At 31.1% G+C, this 13,436-nt stretch overlaps 1 protein-coding gene across 1 annotated transcript; it reads left to right on the top strand.

The window, feature by feature from the left end:
- Window positions 1-381: 381 nt before the first annotated feature.
- LOC100167881 (annexin B11) lies at window positions 382-4,741 on the top strand. Its single transcript, XM_001950517.4, has 3 exons — window positions 382-657; window positions 1,106-1,537; window positions 4,128-4,741. Exons 1-3 carry the CDS (start codon window positions 561-563, stop codon window positions 4,421-4,423), a joined length of 825 nt encoding a protein of 274 aa, XP_001950552.1. The 5' UTR covers window positions 382-560; the 3' UTR covers window positions 4,424-4,741.
- The last annotated feature ends 8,695 nt before the right edge of the window (window positions 4,742-13,436 follow it).

Here is a 13,436-nt window from a genome sequence, read left to right as displayed (position 1 = left end):
CTGCGGACTCGCCCATCTCGTCCAAACCCGGACACGGCCGATCTGAGCATATTATTATATTTTATAATGCACGTGGCGACGACAGTGTATCGTTATTATTATAATTTAATGACCATCGCATTATTATTGCGTTGGCGCGGCGACCGTTGAAATTCGCGGAAAACGGCATCGACGAATTGGTTATAAATCTCGCGCGCGCCTAATAATATTCAGCACCACGATTACGCGTCCAGACCACGTATCAGGTGGACCGGGGGATAACCCCCCCCCCCACCGCCACACACGACAATATAACGACGGAAAATTTACGCCCCCCCCCCCGCCACTCACCACTGGCAACCCCGTAGACGACTCCCCGTAGGCGCCTATATATACGGGATCGCGATCGGTCACTCGTCCTATTCCATCGCTGATCGCCGAGCAGCCCACTACAAAACGTCGAGCTCTGCCCTGTAGCAAGTACGACACTGGACTGAAACCTCCCCCCTCACCACTAATCCAGCATACCGTTTTCGGTTCAAGTTTCCAACCGTAGTACACTGCAGCAGACCTTATACGAAATGGCTAGCCGTTACGCCTCCGCCGCTGCTCTGCTGGTCGTCGTCGCCGTCGCCGCCATCTTCCAAGCTACGTCCGCCGCTTACATTGTGCCCGAAGGTAAGTTCTCTCTTGAATTTTTATGACGGTTTTGAGTGACCATCTATTAGGAATTTAGATTAAAAATAATAATTTGGCCTCTCTCTACTCCACCTCCGCAAGAAGAGATCGTGTTTTTCGACATTTGATTGCATTTGTAGTGTACCCATATAAAATCAAAATGTTTGTTGGGCACAGTGCATTTTTGAAAAGAACCGAAAAGAAATCGTAGGCAAGACGCGATGGCATAGGTTAAATTTGTTTCGAGAGTAGATTATTTCGTGTGCTCGCATAAAAGTTCTTGGTAAATAATTTTAAATGTTTCTCTTTGTGTTGCAAATCGACCCAGTAAAAGTCGACGGGCACTGCAATAAAAGACATCAAGTCATATAACATTTTCATTCGCCTCCTTAAGGAGTTTCATGGCTTATAAAAATGGTATGCATTTTACGGTTAAACTTTTTCGCAGTGGTCATGATGAGGATGAAGCGTAACCCCGAGCCCATGCGATCGTTTTCGTACAGCGGTTTCAACCCCAACGGGCAGATGTCCGCGTTCACCGGTCTGGCCGAGTACCCTATGTTCGGTGGCAGCTTCGGGTCACCGCAGCAGGCCAGTCCGTACAACTACGGGCCGCAACCGGCCACGCAAGACTCTTACGGGCCACCACAGGCCACTCAAGACTCTTACGGGCCGCCGCCGTCGGGAGTTGCGGGACCGCAGCAGACACCGTCCGCCGACTCGAACAACAAACAGCCGCAACAGTACGGAGGCTCGTCGGCCGCGGGCAGTCAACAGCAACCGCAAGAATACGCGCCGCCGAAATCAGGCGTGCCGGTCGATTCTAGGGAACAGAACAACAACAGCGTGGAACAAGCAGACAACAAGAAACAACATAGAGGTAAGCGTGCCAATTAATTATTTGCTGTGTCAACTCCGGCCGCGCATGACGTGTACGATGATAATATTTATAATATTATCCTACAAGCCTATTTGTGTGATTTACTGAACGTTCAGCTTATTTCGTGTCCTTTAAAAACGAATTTGTTCGAAATTTTGATTTTTACATTTTAAAATTTATAGGTACTTATTTAAATAAGAAATTTTTTTATGATCGTTAAACAGATTTTTTATGCCATTTAAGGATTCTCCTGTGTCGATACAATCTTGGTTTTTTCATACAAAGAACACCCTCATTTACCATACATTTTTAAGCAGATTATTTTTTATTTAATGTTTAATGTGGCTATATAAATTGGCATTCAAACGAGTAGTATCTGAATAATTAAACTATATATACTAAGGATATAATAACCTAACCTAACCTGTGATAATAAATAATAATATATAAAGGCTTAAATATACAGGGGCTACGTTGATTTGAAATATATATGGTTATTATTATTATTAATATATTATTAACATTTTATGCTTTTGTAAAAGTTGTCCAATTATAATTGAAGGTAGGTACCAGACTTATTGCCTATTTACCTATATCTATATTTTTATATATTATGTGAAACCATTAAGAATTTTTTACTTTTATTGTGTACAGTGAAATAACTCAAAATTACACGTTCGAATTTGTGTTTAGATGTGTTAAATTTTCAAAAAAGTCATGTGCTTAACTGCAATATTTACTGTGAAGAAGGGTAGTTCTCATTTTTAAAAAAAAGTTTGTATCATCACGTCACGATACTACATAAATTATGTAAACAATTGTTAAAATTAAAACTGGTTGCTGAATCACCCCGTGTTTTCGTACAGTGTGTTTGACCAGGTCGATGACTTTTATATCTTAATCAATACAAATATTGATGCCACCGTGGTTAAAGGTTCACGCAATAATTTATATTATTTAGTTCAAACTATTTTATCACATCGTTTAGTAACTCCCGGCTAAATGCATAAAAATCTATTTTGAGTATAAATTCGTATTCCTTAAAATCCATAAAGCCAATAAAAACGTACATTAAAAAAAAAAAAAAAAAACAATAGAATTACTGATTTCCATTTTCTATTGAATAGGTATTAAAACTTACTCTAGGAAACAGTATTGACAGGAGAAGGATATACATGTTTATTTAGTAGGTGGGCGAGTGCTCACGACGACAAACGTGAGATGTCAAACACAGTAATGTTGTATTCATGTAGAAATTAAAATACCAAATAACATAATAGTTTTGTCCCATATGATTATTATTATATTGTTCGTCTAAGCACGTCGTTGAGGTCATTGCCGTTAGCATACTAGCAAAATATTATGTTACTGTTTATATTTTTTAATAATATTTTATCTAGTCGATATATTATTATAGTCATGTACATGGCAACATTATTATACATTGTTATGCCGTCAGCTGTTTTAGTCCATTTTTACTGCTGTTGTACCGCAGTTTTCAAAAGTTTACTATAACTCCGGAATGGCTGACCTGCGTGATTTAAGTACATGTTAATAATTTGTTTTATTGAGAAAAGTATATTTTCAAAGAATCTATTACCTATCAGTTAAAAATATGCATTCATAAATCATAAAATATTATAATATTATACGAAGAAAAGTCCATTTATCAAAGATGAACAACATTTAATACTCGGTATAAAACTTTATCATATTTAAAGACGGCTAGTGTAGATTATTGATTCGTAAAATTTTATTAAACCCGAATTATTATTATCATGAACGAGTTCCAAAGTAAGAATATTATTGATTTACATGAATAAATATTGATAATATTGTGGTTAAAAAATCAATTTATTTTATAGAAGAAAACTAATTTTCAATATTAATTATTATCTAACAATAATAACAATAATAATTTTTATAATAATAATATGTAATAATTATTATTTATTGGCCATCCAGTTAATCGCAATAATAAATACAATAAAATGGCCCAATTAAACACTCAGGAATCAGGATAGGTATGCTATTATTTCATTAATTTATTTCGAGGCTATGATCAACTATGATAAGCAAAGCGTTGTTTATTAAGTTAACTGTATACTACGATACGTAAGTAGAAGTTCAACATGGAAATACCGTAGTTTAATACTTAAATAATAATATCATCGTGTGTGTCAGGCACGGATCTAGACCAAAGATCTGGGAGGGGGGGGCAACAATATTTTTACAACACAAATACAATTATTATAATAAAATATTATGCTTTACTAAAAATGTTGTCATAATAGTAGGTATAGGTAATCAATTTGATTAATAAATTATTAATTATTTAATATATAAAGCGACAATGTGAAAAGTTTAGACTTTGTTTATTTGTTATTTAATATATTATATTTATATTTATAAAAAAATATGCCTGGGGGGCCTGGGTCCTTAGGCCCCTCTGGATCCGTCCTTGTCGTGTGTCGTATAGCTGTATGAGATGTACCTAACAATAATGGAGTCACCTATAGTAAAAACATATACTAATATTGTGTTAATAAATAATAACAAGTCATATTAATATTGTCGTGGTGGTCGGCAGGTCGCGATGGTCCGAGCAGCAACGCGGAAGCTTCGTTCAACGCTTGGTTTCCCATAATGTTCGGCGTTTTCCCCAACGGTGCCGGCAGCGGCAACGGTCAGTCGGGCAACTCGGACAACCGTGGTAACAACAACCAAGGACAGGGCCACGGTCAGGACCAAGGTAACTCGTACGGGGGCAACGGTTACGAGAGGTCATCGGGTACGACGGTGATCGCAAACAGCGTGAGCAACGGCAGACACGGTGTGGCCACCAGTCACGCCATCGCCTACGGTAATCCCAGGTCGCAAAACTGAACGCGACCATCAGTCATAATTTTTGGAATTAGAAAGATCCCAAGTTAACGATTTTGTATAGAATTAAAAGGCCTTTCTAGTTTTCCGCGATATATATATATATATATATATTTATATTATGACGTTAGATACCGTAAAATAGGTTAACCGCATACCAATGTATACCATACCTAATGACAAAATATTTTCAAATTATAACTATTATATATATATTTTTTTTTTTGGCATATAACAATAATCGTGTGTGTTCAGTGTTATACTTTTAGTTGCATTTTGTAACGATAATTTGTACAATAAATCGATTAAATATGAATATAATAATATGTACCTATTGTATACCTACTCCTGAAAATATCGTCTCTTTTATTTATTTTGAGTTTTTACAATAACCTATCGGCTACCGTAATTACATGTGTTGTCTGCTTGATGGTTTTAACAATGCAACTTGCGTAGAATTTTCCTATCCATTCTCACAATAACAACATATATTCCAGAACTTTGTCAGAATAGTTATTAGGTAGTTACTATATGTTTACATAGTTACATTTACATTCATTTTTATCAAACGTGTCTTATAATAAAATGCACCTATTTTCTATGTTTCTTATTTATTGTTAGATCTCTTTGATGAAGTGAATCAATTGATTTGCAATTATATTACTTATGCACCTACATACATTATTTAATATTTTTACTTAGGTTTTACTAAAAGAATGACGTTATCAATCATACAAACGTATTTAATCTGTGAATTTATATGTTGTTCGTTTTACTAATTTCCGTAATACTTTAAATAATATTTTGAAAAATTATATGACATATAAGTCCTAGAAGAATAATAATTATTAAATGTAACTCTCACTTTTGTTTAGAGAAAGACAGGGAAATCATAATTTATATATATTATTATGTTATAGATAGTTGTAGGTAGTATCAAGTAATTTTTGTAATAATACAGATTTACGGGTACCAAATCAAAATGTTTGATCATGGGGCCAATCAAGGTCTAGTTAAACTGTACAATATTGGTATAACACTCTTAGTATAATAGTACTTAAATATTTTACTGCACATGGATGAATAATTGTGCACTTAGTGAACAAATAATAAATACCTATCTGAGAATATTACAGGTCAAATTACCTATATGTAAACTGTTCAATAAATTCACACGAGACACATTTATTAACACGTATGAAACTGCCAACCAAAAGTATACGCTAACTAAATTTAATAATAAACTCGAATATATTCAACAGGTGGATAATAATATTAAGAAGTTCGCATAAAAAGCCTTAACGATAACAGTTTTTAAATAGATATTAAGCGTTCGGCATATTTATATTTTTCATCTGATAAGCCATATAATATTGTATCGACTAAAAACAGGTGAATTAACGTTATTTCACTTAAACGATACCAATAAAATAATATTGATGAGTTTAATAAAAACATTAAAAATAGATCAAATACAATAAAAATAGTACTTCGTTATAAAAATGTATATGTTTCATTTAATTATATTTTTAGAAATTCAAAGATCAAATTTGTTTTATCGCTAAGATGGTTTAATTCATGTGCAAATTGGGAGGAAATATAACTTAAAATCATGTTGTACAATACTCTTTGGGTTTGCTTAAATAAGACGATTTAAATGGTTTAAAATTTAATTATTATGTATTCATGCAAACAATTGTATAAGTGATATAACATATTTACATTATATTAATATAATGTAAATATGATAATAATAATAATATTCATATGATCAAGTTTGTACAACTATCTGGAGAAGAAAAAAAATTAAATAAATAAACAAAATACAATTTTTTTTTTATTTCCAACAGTTAAGCTTCACTTACTCAAAAGCAACCGATCTCGAAAACGACTTTTATGTCACACCAACGCTTAAGTCCAAGTCAATTCATCATTGCACATAAGACTCTCTTTCGTTTTATATAATAGTAGTAGTAATAATAATAATAATAATAATAATAATAATAATAATAATAAGACGTTTTGATTTTTTCGAGAAAGAAGAAAATAACATTGGCCCGGCAGCGCATTAAGCACACAAAAGCGACACAAGCCCTTTTAACTTCTGAGATGCTTTTGTCAGGTATCTCCCGGTACGCTAAGCCCCGCGAAAGAAGAAGAAGTGAGACAGATGTATATACATATACATAAAGGTGCTCTTAATAGACAGATCGAGTCCCCTTAAGCTCCGAGACATTTTTAAATTATGATCTTCCATCGCCGCCGCCGCGGCAGGTATATATATTATCGAGGAGGAGATGATGACACGGCGGCGGCGGAGTCACGCGCTTCTAATTATGAATGCGCGGCCGAGAGAACGGGTGGGAAGAAAAACGTCCCGGTGAGAGAGGAGGACATGGTGGCGTGGCGGGAGGGGGAGGTGAAAGAAAAGAGACGTGGGTTTAGAGCTTTTGTGATGGAAAACGGCGGAAAATATTAACAAGTAAAAGATTTGAACAGACGACGCACGGTAGAGAGGCGCCGAAGGGATCAATTATGAAGTAGGATTACTACTGTACTATATACTAAAGGATGGGGTTGATGATGAAGAATGTCGTTTAAATTTCATTAATGTCAGTCTCCATTTTTATATTATATACATAATAACAATGTGATGCGAGCGAACGAAATACGGCGCGAGGGGAAAGGCTATACACAGAAGAGTTTTTTTCCTACCGCGCTACACGTCGCGCCGTCCGCCCCTCGAGATTCTTTTTGCGCGCAATATTATAAGAATTTAAGTCAGCCCCGAGCGACAACGACGATATATTAACGACCGCGGATCGTTATTGGCCATTATGCGCAGAAATAAGCCACGTCGCGGTCGTAGCCAGTCGAAAAAATTATTGTTATTATTATTTCATTTTTTTTTTTTTTTTTTTTAATGCGCTACGACAGTACGACACCCCACAGCACGCGAAAATATACGTCAAATGAGAACACGTAGTGGAAACGAAATCGGATTTAATATATTTTGATTTGTGAAAAAATTGATGTGAAAAAGATAGTTTCTTTTATATATGGCGTGTCTAGTGGAGAAATATATCAACGACTATAGCTGATTAACTCGGCTTCACCCATGTGCAGTTTTTTCGCGTTTTGTTTTATACTACGCAGGAAGAGATTGAGATCATTACCATTATTAATATTATTTATTAAATCACCTTGATTTATTAAAAATAGTAAGGTACGATGTCAGATTCTACCTTATCTGTCCAAGTAATAAAAAAAATACTAACTTTTACTATTACTATTATAGTCTGCAACCAATGGCAACCATTTATTCACAAAAAAATTTTCAATTTCCATCACGAATCTCAAAATCATTGTGTGAAGACCTCTATAATATCTGAATTTTGAAGAACCGTTCCTTGGTGGGTCTACATCATATAACAAAACTACCAACCAAATTTTACACTCAAAGCTTTAGCGGTTCCAACTAGGCAATGATGAATCAGTTAGTCAGGACAAGTTATTATAATATATAGTTATATTTATATAAATTCATGTTTTTAAAATAAATTCATCGATGAAAATCAATCGTATGAGTTATGAGTTATGACTTATGACTATATAATATATTAGCCGTTAGATACCCATAAACGTACAGGTTATTATAAATTATCATCAGAATTAAATGTAGACGTAGATATATGACTATAAAATATAAGAAGTAACATACGATATTATCAAATAGTTTAAAGGTTGGTTGAACTTTGAACTGTTGAGAGTTAAATAAATGATTTAAACGGCGTGACTAAATATGTTCGAAAGAGGAACCTAGTTTTAAAAAACCGAACTGGACTGAACTCGAACAAAAACTATGAAATTATATAATAATTCAATAATACAATTTCTTTAAATCTTCTGGTTTTTATTTGAAGTCTCGTGAAAATTGAGATGTAAAAAATAAATACCATAATATCTAATGACAAGAGGAGGGAGGTTAAAAAGGTAAGAAAGGGTCTTGATGGGTAATATACGATTGCGAATGAAACGATTGCAAACGGACCTTTTCCGGTAATACGATTGCGAACGTTTTTGCCTGTCTTTAATCGTGCGGAGTTGTCAGATTTGGTGTCAATAACAAATTTTTAAATAATAATTTTAAAAATAATCAAATACCTAGTAATAATCAAAATTTTTAAATTAATTTCTTGTTCCTTCATACGTTTATTTTACCAGTAAATACAAAATCTCTAAGTTTTTATAATTATTTTTTAGAACTACTAATAGCCCAGAGAGCTTTCGTAGGACGTACAATGGTCAGTTTTATAGCCCACATCCTCCAATACACGTAGTTATATCAGTTTTAAAAGAAACACAAGATCAAACTTTTGACTAAAAAGTTAATTAAAAATAATTGTAATCAATAATTAATTTAATTAAAAACATATTGTACATAATCCTATGGCCAAAAAAGATAAATCTTTAATTGAATAAACTTTACAAAATTATAATAATTATAAAATACACAATGATCCAATTTTATATATAAGAAAAACTGGAAATTCCTACCAGGGGAAACATTTTTAAAAAAAAGTAAAAATGTAGAACATTTTTTTTAAATACTATTATTTTGAATATATTATTATGTATTATTTTATATTTTTATTCAAAACTCAGATCTATGTATGTATGTATGTATTATTTTATTTATTTTTCAGTTTCTAACGTAAACTTAAAACGTACATTTTGTAACAGTATTATTAATATTTATACAACGAAAATAGTTTTAATTAATCAACATTTTAAACACTACATGTTAATTTGTATAATTTTATTTTAGTTTGTAACGAAGAGTTGTTGTTTTAACTATATTATTAATACCAATAGTTTGTATTTAAAAAAAAAAATGTTTTAATTGAATTCTCGAACAAAACATATTCAGAAATTATAAACTTGGCAACATAGTCTATAAAAACGTTCGCAATCGTTCGTATTTCGGCTAAAAAAAAAACAAATTCTTTGATAAGTGTCATTCGTTCGCAATTTTGTTATAGAAAAGGTAAAACGTTCGCAATCGTGTTGTACTCGTCTTGATGACCATTTTTCCTACCCCCAACCAAAGTTTGCTCCATATTTGGGGTCCAACAGTCAACTCCGAGTTATACTCAAACTTTAATTATTGCTTGAGAATTGAGATTATTAATTTTTTAATTATATGTATATAAACATATTATGTATGCATTAGTTGTGTGTGTGAGTGTTGGTAGCAGTAAATAACCATTACGATTAAAATCAAGGCCCTGCTGCACCGTAAGCCAATGACATTATATTATATTTGTTCACGGAGATGGAAAGGTTTTTATTAGAATCAGTAATTAATATTTAAACCTATATTCAAAGTTCGATTAATTTAAATAATTATTATTGATCTTATTTATACGTGTCTTTGTATATCTTGTATGGATTTTCTAGTCATTAAATATCCAATTTAAAATATTATAAATGTACCGAATAATATAACATTGTATATATTTTTATTGGTAAAAAAAAAAATATAACTATTAGTGCTCACATATTTCGGGATTATTTCTACTGAAAATATTTATAGAAATATATATTAATAATTTCTAAAACTAGTAAATCTGTCACTTTACTCATAGTTGAATATAGTAATATATCAATACGTTTAAATACTGGTAGGTCACGTGATGATGTATCTTTTAAATAGTGTTCGGTTCGTTAACTTTTACATACAACAAACGTGCTAAACACGTCAACGAAGCAGTTTGATTCTAGATAGATACCTATATTAATCATGAAATACATGGTAAATTCCATTACGGCGGAGGATGAATTTAAGACTGGACGTTAAAAGCCGACCAAGAGCAGGTAATCGAGTCAGACCCTTTGAATAATATTATGGTACCAAAGAACGAACGAAGAAAGTACAGAGATATTATAATGAAATCACTGTTCTCAGACAAAGGTTAATTGACTATAGAGTGGAACTTCACGATTTCATTATTAGTTAAATGAATTATACACGTTCAATATTATGTATATTATATTCTTAAAACGCGCACATGCATATCATGAAGACCCTGCAGACATATTCTGTAAGTCAAGAAAAATAATTTTTTTTAATATTATTTTCTAAGAGATTATTAATTAAATAACCGCATATTAAGTTCCTTCTTATGCATTATTTATTATTAATGGGAGGAGTTTTGATATATTATTAAAATTGTGTTATTAAAAAATGTTACTCAGGGATAATGCAGCATTCTATAGGTAAAATCATTTTCGAAATCGGTTCAGTAGATCCTGAGATTAGTGATTACTCCCTACAACCTCACAAACTTTACCTCTTTATAATAATAGTAAAGGTAATGAATAATTTAAAAAAAAATAAACAAGAAAAAAAATACTGTTACATAAAATAATATTATAAAAAATTATATTCACTATAGTGATTTATTTAATTTTAATTATATGTGTGTATATTTGTGCTATTGAATAGAATGAATATAACCCTGAAAATTATCGAGTGGCAACCTCAATTGGTCTCTATCAACCCAGAAAATACTGAGTACAATTGGTATATCAAAAAGTAATTTTAAGCGATTGATAATTCCAATTCGTACTATACACCCACAGTCTTGTAAAAAATACTTTTGAAAAAGTATTAAGATACTAATAGGTACTATAGTATTCGAATAAAAAGTATTAAAAATAATTTTAAAATACTATAATAAAAATGAATTTTACGAATACTCACAAAGTATTTGAATACAAATACAAGTATTTTTTTTTAATTTTATGGTATATAATATATTATTGTATAGTACACCAGTATTGGTACCTATTATGTTACTACTTACCATAGATTTTAACAATATTACTATTTACTATGACATGTCTAACATGTCTTACATGTTCACATATTTCATTCTGCATTCAAATATATTTCAACTAATATTGATTAATTTTTAATGAAAAAAATAAAATAAAAAGTGGTACCTATTAACTATTAATATGGAACTATTTTAAAATTATTCGATTTTTAATTTTCTTAAAACATTCTAATACAGAAACCATATAAAACATTGTTATTACCTACTTTTACTATAAATAAACATAATATTAGTTTTCAATGAAAACAATATTATTTTTATTGATGTCAATTTTTTGTGAAAAATAATAAATTAAAGTTCATAAAACGGACTTTATGGTATTTTAATACAAGTATTTAAATTTTGTTAAAAATAGTTCTAAAAAGTATTCAAAATACTTAAAAAATACATTAAAAAAATTGTATTTACAAATACCTACTTGAAAAAATATTTAAATACAAGTAGGTATTCAAATATTTGTATCCGAATACTTTACAAGACTGCTCCATGGTATGACATTTTAGGAGGTATAGATATTCCAGGAATATTATACTGGAGGTATAAATTTCCCAGGTTTTCCATACCCCATGGAGGTATTATTATCCTAGGATATTTGTCCCCCCGCCCATTGGTATATAATTATAAAATTATAGAGGGATATAAACAACCTAGGAAATTTATACCGGGGTATTTATAACCAAGGAAAATCATACCCCGGTGAGTGAGGTATGATTACTTCTGTAGCTATTCATATTTTGTACTACGTACCTATACGTCATAATATTGGATCAGATACATCTATAAATACACCACCCGAGATACATTTATAAATACACTACCCGAGAATAAGAATGACAATTAAATACCTATTAGTAAAGATCAGATTTAATAGATATTGCAACTTTTTATTGATATCAGGTAATCCAAATGCTGATGTGCGTTAGTACTTGCGCACGTCCTGTTGATTGCCATTTCCATACATATATTAAATGTGTTTGAATTTTTCAGTAGAAGGATTTTCCGATAAGGCTTATGTTATTAATTATACAGTAATTGGTAAATTATTTTATATAGTATAGGACGTTTGCACCTACATTCCTCTGTTGACGTGTAAAATAATAATTCATATTGGATTTATGTTTTATAATATAATATAATATTTGAATTTTGTTAATACAGTCTGTTGTATCATATTATCAACCGAGATTGTTAATTCATTATTATTATTAGTAAATCTATTACCTGAGTATTCGATAAAACAGCTACCATACTTTAAAAGTAGTCCATTCGGTTCCTGTTTCGAAAAAAGGCCAATTACCAAACAGATCCGATTTTTTACAACACAAATTCCCCTCTACTTCATACAGACTTAGGACTGTCTTTAAACAGGTGTGGGTAAAACTGTATTGGCGTTTTTTAAATTTTATATTCTTTGTAAATTATAAAAGTTATATGAAGAATTATAGGTATTATATCTATTTGATATTGTGAATTAAAAAATATTTTATATTATAAAATATATTGGAGTTTTTTTTTTTTTTTAAATTTAGCGTTGAAAATAGAATAATATACTCGTATAAATATAACAATTATACTTTGACTAAGTTATTTAGGTGAAACCTTTTCAACGAAAGTGGTTTGGAAATAACCAAACAATTTCTGGGAGCCGTTTGGGATGCACTGAATACTTTTATAACAGGTATAAAATACTAATAGTTCCCAACTCAATAAAATGCAAATTATAATATTATAATATTGTACAATATACATTGAACATTCGTATACTTACTTTTTTTTTTTTTTTTTTTATTAAATAAAACAAAAAAACATTGTTATATCTACTACCTTTAAGCAGAGCTTGAGTTGGTAGTAGAGAGTTATATGTTACAACTTAGATTATATACATATATTAATTACAGCAGCAAATTGATTAAATCGACATTCGACATTTAATTAAACATAAAAGAGGAAGTACAAAAATAATGAAATTATTAACATACCCTATACATACATAATATTTAGACATTCCTTAAAAGCTAGAGATTATATTTCTTGTAGAAGCCAATTGTAGATTATTATTTTATGATTAGATTTGGGATTAGATCTTATAGTTTTCTTGATAGCGAAGGCATTGC

The sequence above is a fragment of the Acyrthosiphon pisum genome, chromosome A2, assembly GCF_005508785.2.
Source record: "Acyrthosiphon pisum isolate AL4f chromosome A2, pea_aphid_22Mar2018_4r6ur, whole genome shotgun sequence".
In the NCBI taxonomy this organism is placed as follows: domain Eukaryota; kingdom Metazoa; phylum Arthropoda; class Insecta; order Hemiptera; family Aphididae; genus Acyrthosiphon; species Acyrthosiphon pisum.
This window is presented reverse-complemented; position numbering and strand designations above follow the sequence as displayed.